Here is a 19,654-nt window from a genome sequence, read left to right on the forward strand (position 1 = left end):
AGAACTCTCAAACATAACATGATTATTAGGGCGCTTTTTCCTGCAATTTGAAACCAATTTGAAATTTTATTTAATTATCCTCGAATTACGTTGTTCAAATATAACGGCATTTACCTCTCAAATACAGGTACTACGAATAAATAATGCAAGGTTAAATAGCTGATTTGGTGTTCTGAATACCTCATTTTGAAAGTTTTCGGTTTTTAAACGAGAAAGTTTCGAATACTTTTTTCTTCGGGTTTGAAGTTTAGACCGTTCTTCCTGTATCTGTACACTGGATGGTACCTGACAATTTTACTCCATCTAAGCTCTTTAAAAAAAGTAATACTTTACTGTAAATCTTTTTAATTAACCATTAAATCCAAGGCCTAAGACTGAGGAATCGAAACCAGTACCACAATACATATTAGCTTTACTGGTCTCGCCTCTAACCGCTCGGCTACCATGGCCCCTAGCTCTTTGTCACGATGGTTATTTCTTTTCACTTTTAAGCTACTCCTCAACTTTGTAGTTAAGATCATGTACGTATACATTGTAGGCAATAGAAAGCCCGAAAAATTGTATCAACGTCACAAAACTAACTGTTTCAAAAGTATAAATAGCCTCATCTCAAAATATAATCACGGTGAACATTTAGCACAGTCGGATTACAACGATCATAATCATAAAAAAAAAGTTATATCAACTAAGCTATAAGTACATGGCAATACAGTTATTAAGTATTTAGAAATAAAATTCAAGAGTTATTTTCAAACTAAGCTAAAGAACTCTTTCAATAGAACTGTATAGAGCTGTAATGCGACCAGAAGTTAGAAAATAGTTACCTTCCAGATTCACAACATATTTCACAAATCTGCTGGAACTTCCTGGTGAATAGTTAAAGCTCAATGGAACCGCTTTAATGTAAGAACCTCACCAGAAAACAGAAGTAGTTAGATTTGTTGACATTTTTTTTAGAACGATTGCTTCTAACGAAATGGTTGACTGAACCGATTATCCAGTTCGATTCATCGTCTTTGTAATACGTAGTTTGATCTACTAAGATTAATTGTAAAATTTGGCATCGATAGTTAAGGACTACATCCGCGTGTAATCATTGCAACCAACTTTAAGAGTACAAATATACAGGTATTAGTTTATATCAAATGAGTGCAACTTTGCATAAATGGTATATTGGTTCTTTCTACTCGCTATTCTTCCATTTTTTTCAAATTTCGAGCTTTAATCGTTGTTTACAGTTGACGCCCTATTAATGTCAGTAAACAGTAATTATTTTGTCAAATAAAAACACAATCGAGTAGAGATGAAACGGCAAAAAACCCGAAGCTCTTCCCCCAGCGAAAATACTAGTATAAGAGGAGCACTTCCTGACACTTGGTGTATTTCATGATGGAGGACGATTGTACCCCATTGGAGCGTGGCCAGGTACCCTCCTATTTAGTGTAACGGTCCTCACTAAGACAGCCTGGCACACTTCTACCTGCCATGTACTTACAGCTTAGTTGATGATACGGTCTGTCGATCATGTGGGAAATTTGAAAAGCGTGCCGCGGTGTACCCACTCTTCCCCTCCTTGAAAAACCACCTTTTGTACCATTTCCCCTCAACATCATTAACCTATCCAATGTCTCTAAAAATTGTACAATGGCGTATCAGGCCTATGCAGGCTAGGTAACGCTTTAATCTATAATTATTAATATTCAATTGTAACAATTCGTGTAAAAGTTACGTATTATTCCATATAGTAATAATGTACAATGTGTTTTCTAGTGAATTATATTTTAGCCTGGGGTTAATACTATTCTCACATGATGATTGATTTGAAATACTATCAAATTTTGTCTAGAAGTTCTTAAAATACGGCCTTTTTAGAAACACTAAGAATTATTAACTAAGAAATAGTTTCTTAATGCCAGTAAGACATAGCGTAAAAACTACGTAATTACTTTACCTTAAGGGGAAGAATTAGATTAAATCTAATTTTGGAAATTGACATCTATGAACAAAGAAATTTTGTTATACCCAGAACCCAATTAAGAAAATTATGTTTTTGGCGTTTACTAGGGAAGAGGAGGGGCACATTTGAACAGAATTTACATTTTCTGTTACAGAGAGCACAGAATCGTATTATTGAACCTTTTTATTTTGTTTTCTACAACTTTCAAGTCGTCTTAACAGATCTATATCAATAAACAGTTGGTACTTTACATACATATCTATATTTTTTTTATTTACAAATTTTGTGTCAAATGTTAATATCTGCCCCACTGGTGGGGTAGCTTTGAACACAATATAAAATAGAAAGAAATGATTTACTTTACTCTGAATCTACCTTCTATCAGTTATTTCTCTCACTACTACATTACTTTCTCTTTCTAACCACTGAAATCTAGTTCAAAAATCAAGAATGACTCAGTTCGGGATGTTGTACCCGAAGTGATGGGTTTAGGAAGTTTGAACAAAATATTCGGTTTGTTGCGCTTCTTAATGTAGGTTCGAACCACTTTCCCCTTCTCTGCGATTAAACAAAAAAAAAGTCACAAACTTGCAGGTCGGTAGGGCACAATTTAACTGTGATGTTGAAATGTGCTCCCTCTCCTTTCATTAAAAAAATATAATATCCAACACTTTGTGCAAGCGAATAGACTTTTGTAAATACAAGGTTTAAAAATACGAATTCCAAATAGTAATATGGACTAATAATACTTACACCTTGTCAACTACAATCTTGTATTTTGAAGACGATATGGATGGTGAGGTTTGAGAGGTAAAAGGGGTATTGGCTTTGGATTTTGGATCGAATATGTTTGACAGTCCCTTATAGTTCAAGTCCACTATCGAGCTAGTACGGTGTTATTATAGTTGGCGTTTGTTGTGCAAAGTGAGTTAGGAGCGTTTATCTAATAGTTTCTTTAACATTCTGTATCTGTGATTCAGTTCAGTTCGTTTGAGTCGAGTATGAGAGTTGATTTCCTTCCTTGAATAAACTGGTTCTTTTTGACGTGCTACTTGAGTTTGGAGGCTAAACGTGATTTCTGAGGCGTACACCCAGCAAAACAGGCGTCTAAACAATAAAGAGAGAAAGAGATGTGGCCAATAAATGAGGACACAAATTGTACGACTATTGCCACAAAATGCAAGAACTACGGTCTTGTCAAAATCTCATCTTAGACACTTCTGAACATATTCGAGTAATTCATTTTTTCTTCAATGACCGAATACTGTATTAATTAGTGAATGATAATTTACAATCATTGCCTGATGCAAGGGGTGGAAAGCTTCTTTTTTTTATGTTGTTTAACGTATTATATTGATGTTACCAGCGGAGGGGTTGATGAGCAGAGTTTCTGTCCGTTATGAAGCAGAACCGCGTCATGTGTTCTGCCGCGGCAGATGGGTCACATGTGGGCCGGCTGCGCGCCCGCCTCGTGCCATCCCCTCCGTCATGTTACTGCTTCAATTTAATCACCCATCCAATCAAATACTTTTTTTATTATATAACAAAATGATATAGTAATAATTTTTTAATTCAAGCACAAATTATGTTCACTTATGTGTGAAATAATCACAGAGAATTCCTTACATTTTCTTCATAATGTTGTGAATTAGATGGCGAAGAATTTCCTTTACCGTATTCTGAATCAGAGAACCTAAGAATTAATTAAAAAAGAATTAGATAAGGGAAAATTTACACGATTATATTATTTTTATTAGCAGTTCTAAAAAGTTTTCTTTGAACGCTGATTAATTTATTAAATTATTTAGTTCAGTGCAGATTCGGGAAAATTAAAAAAGTGTAAGATTAAGCGTTAAATGTTCGAACTTTGAAGAAATTGGGTAAGTTGGTCCCTTGAAAACAGTAGTAAATGAAAGTAAACTTCTTAAGCCATCGGCGGATGGAACAAAGCAGATTATTTATCGCTAAGTGTTTGGTGACAATCTGTTACATAGAATAGACTACAACTAGAAGAAGCACGTGGTGTCCATAAAGACGGAAATGATACTCCAGACAACAGTTGGTCGAGTATTACATGGTCGGGTAGAGTCTTAGACGGATGGTGTATTATTCTAACGTTGCATTTGCAAATACGTACGCCATTTCTTTACGGCTCATTTAATGGATTATTTTTTTTTAATTTCTATTTCATGTCATCTTGAGTCTGTCGCCAAGCCGTTCTGTTTTACTTCTTACAATTCATTGCTACTCATTTTTCTGTTGAGAATTAGATCAATAATTTGCTAGTTTGACTTGATAAAATGAGGCAAAGCTGGATTGAAGATTGCAATGCTCTTTTTATGCAATGAATTATCAAGCCTCTCGCTGCATTCACAGAATAAGGTCAATTTAGAGATATCTAAGCAAACCTTCACCAAGTGCTACTGATTTTATTTTAAAATTCAGTTTGATTTGTTAGTTTTAATGCAAGCCAAGCTAAAAAAAAATAAATAATAATGAAACCAGATAAAAATAATATTGAACACTTACTTCGCTCGTTTGGGTTACTTCGCTCGTTTGGGTTACTTCGCTCGTTTAGGCATCACTTGAACTCGGCTTGTGAATAATTAACGTCTCCTCACTTGTGCAATAAATCACTATTCGTCTATCTTAAAAAGTTAATTGGGTTTAGAACGTATCAAAGTGAGTCAGATTGTTGTAAATACATTTAAAGTAAGCAGAATGGCTTTGTGCAAGTTACATCCATAGAAAATACCTGAATGATGACCATTTTTATGGAAAACTTGTCCGTGTATCCAACAAACAGTAATAACGCATCGACTACTCGATAAAACGCTGTATTGATTTCGATGTTTCGCTTGCTCAAGGTAAAATCGAAGGGGAAGGAAGTCTTTAATAACCTTTCTGCCCAGTTTCAAAAGTTTTATAGCAGTAAGACGTCCTCAGGGAGACAAGTTTAGAAAAGCCATAATGGATTTCGATGAGGTTTAACGAGCTGCAAGTTAAATCCAACCTCAAGAACTGTACATTCGTACACTGCAGCACTTGTAGTCTTCAGCAGTCAACGTCTTTGAGAAGAAGGGTAAAATGAAAGTGTCACCAAAAATAATAATACTTACCAATTTTCTCTCCTACCAAAAAACTTACTAACTTCTCTATACAAGGTCTGATCTGATTGGACTACGGATTTACTACCTATTTACTAGGTAAAATTAGAAGGTGTTTTCTGTGACCTTTTTGCGTTTTTCTCTTTCCCAATAATTTTCTTTTATAAGAGAACGAAGTAACTTTCGCTATATATACAATTAGGCGTCACTGCTATTAAAGATAAAGTAACAAAAATAGCCATTATATTAATTGATTTTGTTTGTCACCAGTTTTTCATTGAAGCCTCGCCAGTTTTTAGCTATTATCACTTTACGATAACGTGCTGCCCTAAACATAATGATGTTATATTGCAGGGTTTATGATACCGATCCTGTTAGTTCTTCGTGTAATTGACCTGTAATTGCTGAAATGATAATTTCACCGTCGCCTACAGGACTCGATGCTTCTGAAGGTAGTCGTGGCTAAGATTAACTTAAAAGAACTTCAAAGAACACTCTATTCATCGTAGGTCATTAATATGCGATTGTACTGATCTTAAATCTAAGTACTTTGATTTCCTCAGCCAGCCATGACTACTTCCAGTAAACAATCCGGTTACTGCATTTCACAACCTTTTCTTTGCAGGAGATGGCAAGCTTTTTCGTTTCGGGAGATTTTACTTTGACCTGAGATCCATTGCGTCAGGAATACGTTCTAAAATCGATGCTGAGAAATTTTGCATAGCTCATGCGCAAGAAATGAAATTCGTGGGCATGGGTATTTGACCGTTTTTCATGTCCTCTGGAAACCAATCAGCAGTAGTTGCCAATTGCTTTCAAGTTCAAGATTAGCGGGTTTGTTCGTTATTTAATTGTTAATTGTTAAAGAATAACAATTAAATCTATTTTCTACGGCAATATGACTAGGATGTCTAATATTAAAGTCACCACTTAACAGTGAGTTTTAGTTATTTTTAAAATGCTTGCAGAAATAATTTCCAAAATTTTCTTGTACTTTTTCTCTGAAATGAAGATAAACCGAATTCCGTACAAGTAGCTGCATTTAATGTTATAATTATTACACCAACCTTATTTTGCTGGCATTCCGTCGTATTCTTTATATTTTAAATCTTTTAATTGTTTTAATTCACACAAAACTATTTTCTTACCAATTTAATGCTTAAAATAAGGGCTAAAATAAAAGGGAAAGTTAGCTCGCTGCAGTTCTCCAGACAGGTTACGCCTGTTTAAATCTCATTTGTCTACACGTCAACATTTTTCAGTTGACTAAGGTAGCGTTCGCCCTATTTCCTAGATATAACGGAAATGAATATTGTGTTGAAATTGGAATACCATTCAGACAGACAGAGAGTACAGTTCTAATTCTCTGGCAAACTGTTCCACCGTGACTAGGCACTATTCATCTATAAACTGCGTACTTTTTTTGGAGTCTTTTATAATCTAGACGTGCCTAACCTATCTTATCTTGATTATCCTATAAACAGGCACTCACAAATTCACTTATCTAGTACACACAAGGACTGAACCAAATATGCATCTATTTGCGTTCCAAAGTTTGGAGCAGCTCGTAGGAAAACCTGCCAAATATTCAGAATACAAAAAGAAATTATTCCTATTATGGTCAACTTTAACCGGAAGATGTGCGGCTAAAATCATTTAAAAGCATTTGAACAAGCATTCTAGCTCTTCCATCTTTGTTCATCTGCCAGTTCGCAGTAATGGTGTTCAGTTATAAAGATGAATTTCTGAAAAAATAAAAACAGTGGTCCATTTGTAACAAGAAGCAGGGATTCTATCTTCATATTGTAGAAATTTATACTGCATGGTTGGTATAAAAACTTCATAAAATTTTACCACTACAATCTATAACCTGCCTTTCGTCTTTCAAGAAGAAGTTGAAAGATGTTAGTCTTGTTAGATTATTTGTGCAGAAGAATGCAACTGCACTCAGTGAATTCTTCGCTCAGAATCAGAGTGATAATAAACTTTATTATATTCTAAATATAATAGATGATAAAAGAAATTTATATCTTACGTTTTTAACTTATTCTTTTACACACTGATTTTTTTGTTAATGATTTAAGGCGCGTCAACGTCTGAGATTATAGGCGCCCGGAGCTTTTTTCAGTGCTCTGCCGGCCTCCGGACAATGTTCTCTCAATACAAACAACTCTGTCCATCACCGGTCAGTGAGCTGAAGATGCACCTAGGAAGGAGAAAATCTAAGGGTCAGCAGCTGGATTCGAACCCGGGACCTCCGCGTGGGAATCCTCTGCGCTAACGCATAGCTAATCCCTTCCCTCTTTACATCCTGATGTTAAGAATTTTAGCGTGTATAATTAATTGACGAGCCCTATATGCGTGAATAGAGGCTCAGGACTTTTAAGGGCTGGATGGTCAGAGATTGAAGTTATGTGTACGTACACGAGTAAATGTGGAGAAAGGCTGACTGCAGAATTAATCCGTCAAGGCCGTGGGGCTATCAGGATGATTGTAGGCCTATTAACTGGCCACTGCAGACTCAGAAAACACATGCATCGCATGGGCCTGGCAGATGATAGCCTCTGTAGGTTCTGTCAGGAAGAGGAGGAAACGGCACTACATGTGTTGTGTCAGTGTGAGGGGCTCGTGTGGCTAAGGATGTTACTTCTCGGGGAGGAAAAACCAAGGCCTGAGAGCTTTACCCAAGAGTCGCTCTCCAGCATTAAGAGTCTAATTAAAAGGACAGGTCTGGAGGGTGAGCTTTAAAGTTAGGGGAGCCACAATAGACCCAAAGGGGTCGCAGTGGCGTAGGCCCTGAGGCCGCCCTAATCTAATCTAATCTAATCTAAATGTGGAGAATATTTGAAGACAATAATCTTTTCTATCACTTTTGTTTCTTCGTAGATTGAGCTGCCAAAGTATGGGGAACAAAATTTGAGTTCCTTTCATCAATTATTTTAGGTGGAAAACCTATTCAATCAGATAATATTCAGTTTTCGCTTACTATCTTTTTAAAAAATCCCAACACAATCTAGATTGTTTCAGCAACACACTAGTTCAGTTAATAATTATCGATGACCAAGAATATACAGTCTTATTTGATATTTTTTAAAAAAGATAGGACTAGCAAAATAAAAAAAAGTAATAATTAGTAATAAAACTGAGGTCTAGTAGTATTAACATATGGCTGGACTGCGAATTCACCGCCGCCACGGCCAAACCTATAGTTATTTATAGTTTACCGCCTGCCACTGTCCACCGGCTCCGACCTTAATACACACTCCACTGATACATCATCAATAAATGATGAGCAACAAGAGAGAAATTGTCTCCCTATATTATAACGTAGCGATAATCACTAGTGTGTAGCTTTTAAAAAAAAAAGAAAAAAAAAAGGAAAATTAGACTTTTGTCTCTTCTTGTTGGTTCCAACAAAGCTTGCTTACTTTCCTTTACTTCCAATTTCATAAGCTGTTACTTATTTAAATGTGGGTCAATACAGAAACAGCTTATTAAAGCAATTAATTACTTTTCAATTGCTCTTTTTGTTTGTTGCTTTAATAGAAACAAGATAAAGGAGGTTAATGATCTTATAAGGAAAATTCGTTCAATATTTTTTAGGTATCTTTTTGCCTTTGGACTTTAAAAGTATAGAAGGCGGTTTGACGTGGCAATTGGCCAACTCTACATAGCTCAGGGAACGTTTGCTACCCAAAAGATAAGGGGTTAGTCCCCCACTATTGTCGAAAATAAGCGAAAAAACATTGTACGACTCGTATACTCTTAAATTAAACACTGATCTGCGAATCAGTATTTTCAAAAATAATGGAAGAACGGAGTTTCATTTGTTTCATTCTTCTATTCTTATTTTTCCCATAGAATGTGAAATAATTGTTAAATATTAACCATCTCTGATCGAAGCGAAATAGTCCTTTTTATAATGTAGTGGTGCTTTCAATGCTTTTTACTGCCAATAGAAAAAATATCCAAAATTAGAAAACAGAAAGTAGAAACTATGTCATCGTTCCGTAATCATTAATGAAGACTACCAATTTTATTTGGAATCAGGAATGTTTTTTGGGGCGTTTTCAGTAAAATCCAACCTTTAAATTGCCCCAACAATAAGATGTTCGGTTCTGACAAAAAAATCAGTTTAAATAAAATATAATTTTGCACACAATTGGTCTCAAAGTTTTATTATTTATTATGCTGTCATTAATTACTTAATGGTGTTTTAATGGAAAGCACACTGCGCAAAAAAAAAAAGGATTATCGTGACGTGTTTAGAGCACTTAAATCCCATGAGGAGATCCTGGGTTCGAATCACTGAGATTTTTTTTTCTTTTTTTTTTTTTGGCATTGGCTTTCGCCATATAGCCAGCATCGTCTAGGTGCTTATCACTAGAATATCACTCACTCTCCATTCTTACTTATAAATACATTCGCTTCACACATTCATCCCTCTACTATATCGTACAACTATTTACATGAACTACAGCTAATGGATGGATCAATACTCTATATTCCTGCCATCCTTATAGCTTAACCGAAATTAAAACCACGTAATCCTTCTGTAATAATTTCCTTGCATTCATTCTATAACTTTTAAATACATTCATATTTCTTTGCTACAGATTTAAGCACATAAATGTTGGTGGAGAATATTATGTCTTCGTAGCGAAATGGTGCATCTAAATACCTGTATAAGTCGTCAAACATTCGATTCCTTTCTACCACATAACGTGGACATATCATTATTATATGTTTGAAATCCTCCTCCTCATTGCAATCTACGCAAAGAGGAGAGAGGACCTTTTGTTGATCCTGTGAAGATACGATCCGCGCACCGCGTGGTTCGCTCTCAGCCTGCATATTTGTCATAACAACCCATTTATTAGTGACAGATCCCTTAAACCATGGTTGTCTAGGTAACTTGATCTGCCATAGTTTTATAGAATCTCCCTTCGTTACCATTACTTTAATCTGTCTGCCATTTTTGTAGTACTGCTATTGCAATTATACACTTGATATCGGTGTGTGGTAATTTATAGTTAGCCATTTCCCCACTATTAGTGGCTTCCTTTGCAAATTTATCAACAATTTCATTTTCCCTAAGATTTCCTTGTCGTAGGACACTCTTACAGTTCACTACCCGGTAATGGACAGTACAATAACAATAGTATATACTGTCTGGAGGTCGTGGACTCCACAAAAAGCTGGAGCGACATTATTGAAATCGTTTTTCCATTTTCAACTTCCGTTGTAACTTGTGTGGGCTAACGCGCATAATTTTCCTCACTTTCAACGCCCATACTTAGTGCACTCAACTAACCCCAGCCTAAGAAGGAATTTGTTTACTTTCTTTTAGACTGTAACTAGAGTAAAACGAAATTAAAAACAGAAATCCTTCATCGCCCTGAATCCCATCCCTACTACATTAACCGCAACATGTGTATTTTAGAAAATGAATGAATGGTAAGAAAGAGTCAATACATCACTTTCCATTATTATTATTATTATTATTATTATTAAACATAACAGCACGGATCAGTCAGCTGTTATAATTATAACCTGAGTTTAGAGAAAGGTTCACCAGCAAGATACTGTTACAACGGGTGTGTGTGCATATATATTTATAGTGATGAAACTGAAAGGGAATTAGAAAAAAAAAAAAAATTAGAAAAAGCAGGAATTGAAGGAGCCGCTAGTGGAGGGCGTTACTGCGGTATAGATGATTGCCGTGTAGGGCGCGTGGCTTGTGCCAACAGTAAGGCAGGTAAAGTAGTGCTTTATAAAGGGAGATGGAGGATGCCCTTGCTGTTAGGGCCTGTATAGGTAACAACAGTTGGCCAAAAGGGTAACTTACCTTCTGTTTCACTAATACACCCAAAGACAGAGCTCTAGTTTACACGATCACATACAATAGGTCTCTAAGGACCAGCCTGGTAACAAACACAGAGCTCTATAGTTGTATAGCATGAAATGAGGACGCTGAATGCGGTTGACTTGAACACTACTAATACATTCTATTGTGTGTTTTCAAGTATACCAACCACTTGACTTATTAAACTGTTTGATGTCAAAACTATTTTGTCAGTAATCTACTTGACTTCTCCAAGTCAGATCTAGTACTGTACTAGTTAGTAACACGTGTCTTTATCTCAGCTATTCTCTAGGTTTCTATTCATTCACTGCTTCAGCTGGCAGTCTCTCTTCTGCTTCGATTGTATTTCTTCTTCTACACAAGCTTAATTACTGTTTTTGGTGAGGAGCAACCTGTTGTATTTCTTTTACTACCAGAAATATTATAGGAGGTCAACGGCATTTAAAGTCTTCATTTACTTACTATGAACCCTAAATGAAAAATGAAATATGCCCATTGCCTCCATAAGGGCAATGAAGTTGAAATGGGTTCTGAGCTAAGATAGTAAAAAGATCTTCGCGAATTTAGGAGAGAAAAGCGGCCAGGAAAAAGTATTCGGCCCGAAATGTCCGAGAACCAGAAATAATCAGGATTTAATTTAATTATTCTAGAAGCGGTATACGAGGTGTGTTCAAAAAGTAACGGGAATTTTTAAATTTCGCGGGTTTGGAGAGTCTGATTGTAAATTTTTTTTTTTATTATGTTGGTACACATGCCCCTGAAGTACAATAAAATTTTCAGTAATATTCATTGTTTACTTCTTAAGTGGCAGCCGTTAAGGTTAGACGTGTTTTTCGAGCTTGGCGATTTTTGTTTGTTAAAAAAAATGGATCAAAGAATTTGTATTAAATTTTGCGTAAAAAATGAAATAAAGTGTAATAAAGTGTGTGAAATGTTAATAAAGGCATATGGTGAGTCTGCTATGAGTAAAACAAGGATTTACGAGTGGTATAAGCGTTTCCAAGATGGCCGCGAAAACGTTGAAGATGACGAACGACCTGGACGTCCAAGCACATCAGCAACCGATGGAAACGTGAAAAAAGTGAAAGAAATGGTTATGAACGATCGCCGAATCACAATCAGAGAAGTCGCTGATGATGTTGCCATATCAATTGGCTCATGCCATGAAATTTTTTCGGATGTTTTGGGTATGAAACGTGTGGCAGCAAAATTTGTTCCAAAATTGTTGAATTTCGAACAAAAACAGCGGAGAATGGAAGTTGCTCAAGAGTCACTCAATGAAGTCGACAACGATGCGGATCTACTGAAACGTGTTATAACAGGTGACGAAACATGGGTTTACGGATATGATGTCGAAACTAAGGCTCAATCGTCCCAGTGGAGGCATTCTGGATCGCCAAGACCGAAAAAGGCTCGACAAGTGCGGTCGAATGTGAAGGTTATGCTCACTGTGTTCTTCGATTTTAATGGCATAGTGCATCATGAATTCTTGCCACAAGGTCAAACAATCAATAAGGAGTACTACCTACAAGTTCAACGCCGTTTGCGTGAAGCAATCCGAAAAAAACGCCCGGATTTGTGGCAAAACAATTCATGGATTTTGCACCACGATAATGCACCTGCTCACACTTTATTGCTTGTTCGTGAATTTTTGGCCAAAAACAAAACTTTAACGATGCCCCAGCCTCCATATTCGCCAGACATGGCTCCATGTGACTTTTTTCTATTTCCAAACATAAAGAGAACATTAAAAGGCCGTCGTTTTACAAGCATAGATGACATTAAAAGCGAATCGCTGAAAGAGCTGAAAGCTATCACAAAGATCGAGTTTCAGAAGTGTTTCGAGGATTGGAAAAAGCGCTGGCACAAGTGTATTGTATGCGAAGGGGACTACTTTGAAGGCGACAATATTAATGTAGATGAATAAATAAATATTTTTTTCAAAAAACGAAAATTCCCGTTACTTTTTGAACACACCTCGTATTGTTGCCGAAGTAAAGAAAAGGGACTGAGATGGCTGGGTCTATGGAGAGAGGATTGTCTTATTTAAAGCTGCTGTATAGAAAACCAAGAAGATCTAGATCAAGGCTTTTATGGTTTGATGGCGTAGAGAAAGACCTTTTATCAGAGGTCTGCCTATCGGAAGAATGAACATGGAAGTTAGAAAAAAATCAGGTCATTCTTTGAAGAACTATCTTATCGTTTGCTAACAGTTAGCTGCGTAACAGATCCACTTCAATGAAAGACTTCTAAAGGAATCGTTACGTGAAAGAAGAAACAATTTTTAAATGTTCCTGCGATGTGACAATGGGGTTGCTATTACATTACATATATTATAATTTGGCATAGTGTTCTCCGCTTCCTGAAGTCCCCGTACAGGACTTTTGGCCTGGTCAATTCTTAACAGAAGTTCTAGATCAGTTAAGCTGCAGTGATGTACTCGTTAGTTTCAAACGATGAGTCCGGCAGACTGATGAGGGAATTTTTAAGAATTATTTTTTCTTAATTTTATTATATTAACCTCTGTAGGACTCAGGTCTCTAGCGACAACAATAATAAGTTAACTGAGAGAATAATTACTATCCGATTGGTTCTTATGTACGATATATACGATTTCTATTGGTGGCATCGGAGACTGCAATATTGCAAAAGAAACGTGCCTAATATACCTAGGGGAAAAAAAATGGTATACTGTGAACCTCAGTAACACAATTTGAAATCTTCATGCAAAGAGAATCAATTTTTAAACTTTATATAATATAAAACAATAAAGTTTACCACCAGCTCCAACAAATGTGCCTCAACCTGGTGAATACAGAAGCCAGATGCAGCTGCGATATCATAGAATTAGTTGATATCCGTATTAAATCGATTAGCTACAATGCAAGTCTGCATGAAAAGTGGTTCTGCTCAAGCGATTGTAGTAATCTTCCAGTTTTAAATGAATAAAGTTCCTAAATCCAGAATATTCTTTCCCGTAATGAAATATTTGAAAAATCCACCATTACAGTCTTTTCCTACTTTTTCCAACAAAAATATTTATTGTGTGTTGTTCATCTTTTTTTTTTTGGTGAATGATTCACTAATCCTAAAAAGATTATTGCCAATTCCAGATTTATTTTTTGCCAAACTTTCGACCCAGGGAGACTAGGTTATCTTTAAGAGAACCTAAACAGTAAGAACAGAAGATACCCAAACTCTTATTGTTAACAATATAAAACAAATCATAATTATTATTAAGTAAATAAGCCCTAAAGATGTCCTGATCCCTAGGTCAAAAGTTCCGCAAATAGAATAAAATATTACGACTGAAATTGGCAATAAATATACTATTTAGTTGAATATTTGCTATAAAAAGGAGAAGTTTCTAGGGCAGAAACAAACTCACCTTTTTGTGAACAAACCTTTTTGTTTCTCAATAGGGTCAAATGTTCGCAACTGTTGTGTGCGAACTCAAAATTAGTGGCCCTAAAGTTAAAAAATTATTAACCAAAAACTTGAGAAAGAAAGTTTTGTTCCCTTTTTTTGTAAATGTCTACATGAAAATTTAGGTAAGATTTTTGGAATCTTTAAAATTGTGGAAGACTGCAGAAGACATACTGTTGTTACCACGACCAGCAGTTTGTTTGAAATCCATCTATTGTAAATACAAAATCTATTGTAGTTTTTACATTAAGTCTGTGAATGCAAATTTCACATTATTTTTGTTAAGCAACTTAGTAAATACTTTAAAATGATACGAAATACCCAATATGTTTTTATTTCTTTCCTTAAAATACAGTTTACCTCAACATTATGACCTATCTGAATTACATGATCATAGTTTATCTAATTTTTTTAAATTATTTGTGCAATATTTAACATTTGACGAGCAATTTCTTTTCTTTCTTTATGTTTACATTCTTCTTGACTATCTTCAAAGAAACGATATAGAACATCTTCTTTCAATCTTTTTTGAGGCAACGAAATCATGATAAGCTTCTCTAGCTGCAACAAATTTGAGTTATTTTTAAATTATCTGTATTGTATCAAGTTAAGGTTATTATTATTATTTTTTCAATTTAAGGCGCGTCAACTTCTGCACATTACTGGCGCCCGGAGTTTTTTTCAGGGAACTGTTGGCCGATGGACAGTGTTCTCTTGTTACAGACAGCACTATCCGGTGATAGTGAGCTGAAAGAAGCTCCTAGGAAGAGAAAATCTAAGAGCTAGAAGCTTGATTCGAACCCGGGATCTCCTTATGAGACTCTATTAACGCTAAACCTTATTATTCTCTCCTTATATTAATATCAGTATTTTTTCATTCATTTATTTTTTTTTAAGGATGGAGAACAATACAATTTTGGATTAAGTTGCATCCAACGCAACTAACTTCCATGGCGTATTAAAATTATTCCACACGTTTAAACCAAAGCACTCTTAAATGAGCTTTTATGATCCCGAAATAGTTCTGCATATTCTTCAGGATCAGAACTTGTTTTTGGATTCCTATATTGCTTATACAAAAAACCCAAACAAATAGACACATAAAACCTTACAAAAGCTAAAAAGTAAAGGTAGGATAAACTGATTTTACAACTTGATTTTCGCATGATTAGCCCCTCTACAAACTTTGCTTATCGCTTCAAAATGAAATCTACATCTCATCCAGCAAACAACCGAATTCCCAAATGTCTTAAATAATTTATTCTTCATCTACCTAAAGGTTCATTCTAAATTATATTATAAAAAAAAATAACTACCAACTACCAAAATAACTCTCAAAGGCGGAGGCGACTTACAAATATGCAATTCATAATAAGCATTTCAATTATTAAGGATTAAATAAAATCCAACCCGGGAATCGAACCGGTACTTCGAAAACCATACATAGAACTAGTCCTCTAACTGCTCGGCAATCGTGGCGCCTATCTCATTCAATCTCATACTTGTATTATGCAAATTCGAGTCTACATAACCGTTTATTCAGAGAAACAGACGACGCTTAGATTTAGTAAATTTAAGGGAATTTAGCATGTATGCACTCTTTAGGCATCTCTAACTTCATCTAAGGAAAAACTTTAGAAATTTACTAAAAACTTGTCCTTACTTGCATCTTTTTCGCTTTCTTCATTTTGGAAAGTTCTTTGCCAGTAGCCGAGCACTTCCACCGATTCGTTTGGCTCGCCTTGTATGACTTGGCGCCATTGTTCAGCCACCCAATCAACATTGGACCCGTTATGTTCTGTATTTCCAATAGAATGTAAAACCTTTGGTCGGAATAACTCGCGGCGTTCATTTTTCTCATAGCCAAACAGCAGTTTCTTATTGTTCTTATTGATCAGATTCTTTTTCCACTTCTTCGAAGTAATTAACTTCCGTTTTAATTGCTTTATGAATCCTTCTATTCTGTAAAATGATCTTTCATTGTTCTTGCGATTGTTGCACCAATATTGATAATTGTTTGCGTTCAGTTTCAATACGCCTTGCTCTTTGCTCGGTATTTCTAGGGTGACTAAATCTTTTCTAGAATCTCTGATCAAATTCGTATCGGTTTTCCATCCTGCCCAATTAGTTATCACACTTTTGCGATCTATTAAGTTTTCATCGACGATTTCTCCTTCTTCTAATGCAGCCTCTAAGTGGTCAGATTGATCTCCGTTGTAGCTTTTGTTTAGTTCACCGATCACTCTTTTATTTTCTCGATTTATTTGACAAATATTATTCTTAATATTTAAATCACTTTCAAGGGCTTTGGGTTTTTCCAAATCAGATGTAATTATTTCTCCCTCTTCAACTTCGTTAAAGGAATCAGTACTGTTGATTGGTTCAACTGATTTCTGCTCGTTTTGCACATCATCGCCAATAAAAGCAGGACATTCTTCGCTAAACGAATCAGTACTGTTGATTGGTTCAACTGTTTTTTTCTCGTTTTTCACATCATCGCCATTAGCAGCAGGACATACTTGTATCATATGTTTGTCAACCGGATTTCCAAATTCTTCCAGCACTTTCCATATAGCTTTCACCCGAATAAGTGGAGTTTTAACAGAACCTTCTTCATCTGTAGTGTTTTCTGCGGACTGATGTGAACTTCCAGATGAATTTGCATTAATATAAGAGTTAAACATTTTTGAAGACCCATTTTTTTTATTGTAAGCAGAGCAGTAATTTTTTGATTTTTTTGTGGAATATGTACTCTTAGATCTAGCAATTTCATCGTGCAATGCAGTCCCGTTGGTACGTCCTGGTAGAGTGACATCCCAAGATAGAGCTGAAATATTATAAATATTTGCTTTAGTAAACACTTAATGTAAATTTTACTATTTGTCACCTTAAAAGAAAAACAAAACCTTTTATCAAAATTCTGCGAAGAAGAAATTGAATAGCAAATCAGTACAATTCTGATCAAAGTACCCGTATGTAAGTTCGAAATAAATTTAACGAATACTCAAAACTTAAAAAAGAATTTACTTGATGTTTTACCTTTAGCGCCTTCATGTAGCGCACCTCTAGGGCTCGAAACATAGTGGAACGGCGAGCAAAGCGGCAATGATAGTTGCTTCAAATCAAAGAGACCGACAAGCAGCGAGCAAAGAGTCGCAAGCACATAGTGACGAGTTTAGTCCGCTCTTCTTTGACGAGACATGATGGAGTAATTATTTCTGTACGGAAATTCTTCCTTGAAAATTTGGTATTTACAGCAGCTTAGAAGCAGGAGCTGCAGTGTTCATGATATAAACATGACTAGACATGAACTTGAACTCCATCACTTGTACCAACAACTTCGGGAGCATCCTGGCAAGTTTCATGCGTATTTTCGAATGTCTGTTTCAACATTTGATTCCACACTAACCAGTGTTGAAGGCGTGTTAATCAAGAAAAGGACGAATTTCAATGTTAACCCTATTAATCCTGTCCCATTTCTTATCCAACACAAATCGGTGGTGATGTAGAAGTTCCTTATAGTCTCTCAGAGGTTTATTTTAAAAAACTACACCAATAAATGCAGCAATATCCATTTTAAGCTAGAAAATTGAGCGCGATGAGAGCGAAGAAATCAAACATGTCACAACGCGTTGCTCTACTCTCTCTTTTGGTAGCGTTACTCTATCTTCCCACTATGCGTGGTGACATATCTTAACTTGCGTTTGTTTTCGCCGCTTTGCTCTTCGCTCCACTGTTTCCAGCCTTAATGTCGACTAGTGTATGCCCTTTCTACTTGAACTCTAAATTATATTTACACATAAATACCTAAGCAATATCACTAAATAAAAGCAAAACAATACCTATGTGTGTCAGCAAAAGGTAGGTGATGTATCTGACAGCGGAAGGAAGAAATGTGACGCCATCTGCTGAACGCCTGCAAAATTCAAATTCAATTATAATAATTCAGGCACAATCTGCTAACAAAAACTGTAATTTGATTTCCAACATACCTGAAAGTGTGTCTAAATAGATGATGGTGCGTATCAATGACGTCATAACCGTGTAATCGAAATAGTTCAGCTGCAATACGATTTCCCTCCAATATATCAGAGCAGAGTGTTTCATGAATGTTGGCCAGCTGTTAAATGATATGATTGATTGAATAAGAAATTAAACAGTTGACTTTTTCTCCTGACCTAGATGCGGAAATGGTAAGACTAGAAATTTTCACCTGAGTGACAAAAGGAATACAATCAGCGTCGTTAGCTACTGGACAGGTTGTGATCCATATGAATAACGTACTACTGGGCAGGCACTCATCCAACACTTCCACTAGGTTTGTCATGTTTTTCTTATATCTTTTTTCCGCTCTTGGGCCCCATCTGATGAAAAATTTAAACAAATTATTTGCAGTTCTTCGCAGTGTCCAGGTTATTTTGCGATTGTTTTTATTTTATTGTCTTTTTTAAGGCCCTGTAAATGGCGGTTAGTCATTTTTCTAAGGGCAGACCATTACTAAATCACCTTTGTTACGGCCCCTAAAGTGATATAGAAAATAAGAGATAGAAAAGCGTGGAAATATCTATTTTTGAATTATTCTACGTTCGGCGAAACTCTGGTTTATCAAGTGTTAGGGGTTCTCAAGATTAAGAATTATGCCATAAAAGTGTCATTTCCAACCACCTCTATTTGGAAACATTAGATAACATTGACTGATTTGATTACAAAAACAAAAAACACATCTAAACCAAGACTAGTGAACGGTAAAATACGCTAGACTCGAAAAAGGAAGGTCTCAGATTCGAATCCAGCTGTCTACCCTTAGATTTTCTCTTTCTAAAAGCACCTTACAGCTCTATAACCAGACAACACAGTCCTGAGACATGCATGTAAAAATTAAAGGTTCATAATTTAAGGAATGATTGGTATTTAAACTTCTTTTTTGGAAATCTATTCCTGTTTGTTACAAAATTGCATAGAATTAAGTACTCACCTGGTAAAATCCCAAATGAAGCTGTTCATGCAGATAACATCAGGCACCCTGACTAGTCCGGCGCGGACTTCTTTTAAATATTGCATAAATGTCGGGCTTAGACAATGCGTAATGAACAAAAATTCTAAGGTCAGCTTGTCTGTCTATAGAATGTAATATTAATTTTTCTTATCATTTCAAATTTTTCAGTTAAAATAAAGAAGTTTAACATATTTTTTTTTTTTTGTGGACCCAAGGTAATAACCAACAAAACCATCCGTCCTACACAGAGGATTTAGTGGTACTTCCGGAAGCAAAAGTATAATACCAAGCGCAAAGCCAAG

The 19,654-nt window shown here is 35.7% G+C and overlaps 1 protein-coding gene across 5 annotated transcripts in view; it reads right to left on the reverse strand.

Annotated features, from left to right (window-relative positions):
• Positions 1–14,650: 14,650 nt before the first annotated feature.
• The window catches only part of LOC141455353 (uncharacterized), a 79,967-nt gene continuing 74,963 nt past the window's right edge, over positions 14,651–19,654 (reverse strand). For all 5 annotated transcript variants that reach the window (XM_074130339.1, XM_074130340.1, XM_074130341.1 and 2 more), the window contains 6 exons: positions 19,332–19,474; positions 18,570–18,720; positions 18,349–18,476; positions 18,199–18,272; positions 16,020–17,183; positions 14,651–14,917 (listed from right to left, as the gene is read on the reverse strand). In XM_074130339.1, the coding sequence (XP_073986440.1) occupies positions 14,847–14,917; positions 16,020–17,183; positions 18,199–18,272; positions 18,349–18,476; positions 18,570–18,720; positions 19,332–19,474 (1,731 nt within the window). In that variant the 3' untranslated portion in view covers positions 14,651–14,846. The remainder of the gene's footprint in view (positions 14,918–16,019; positions 17,184–18,198; positions 18,273–18,348; positions 18,477–18,569; positions 18,721–19,331; positions 19,475–19,654) is intronic.

Source organism: Rhodnius prolixus, unplaced genomic scaffold, assembly GCF_049639745.1.
Source record: "Rhodnius prolixus isolate KJV_2025 unplaced genomic scaffold, Rpr scaffold_4, whole genome shotgun sequence".
NCBI lineage: Eukaryota > Metazoa > Arthropoda > Insecta > Hemiptera > Reduviidae > Rhodnius > Rhodnius prolixus.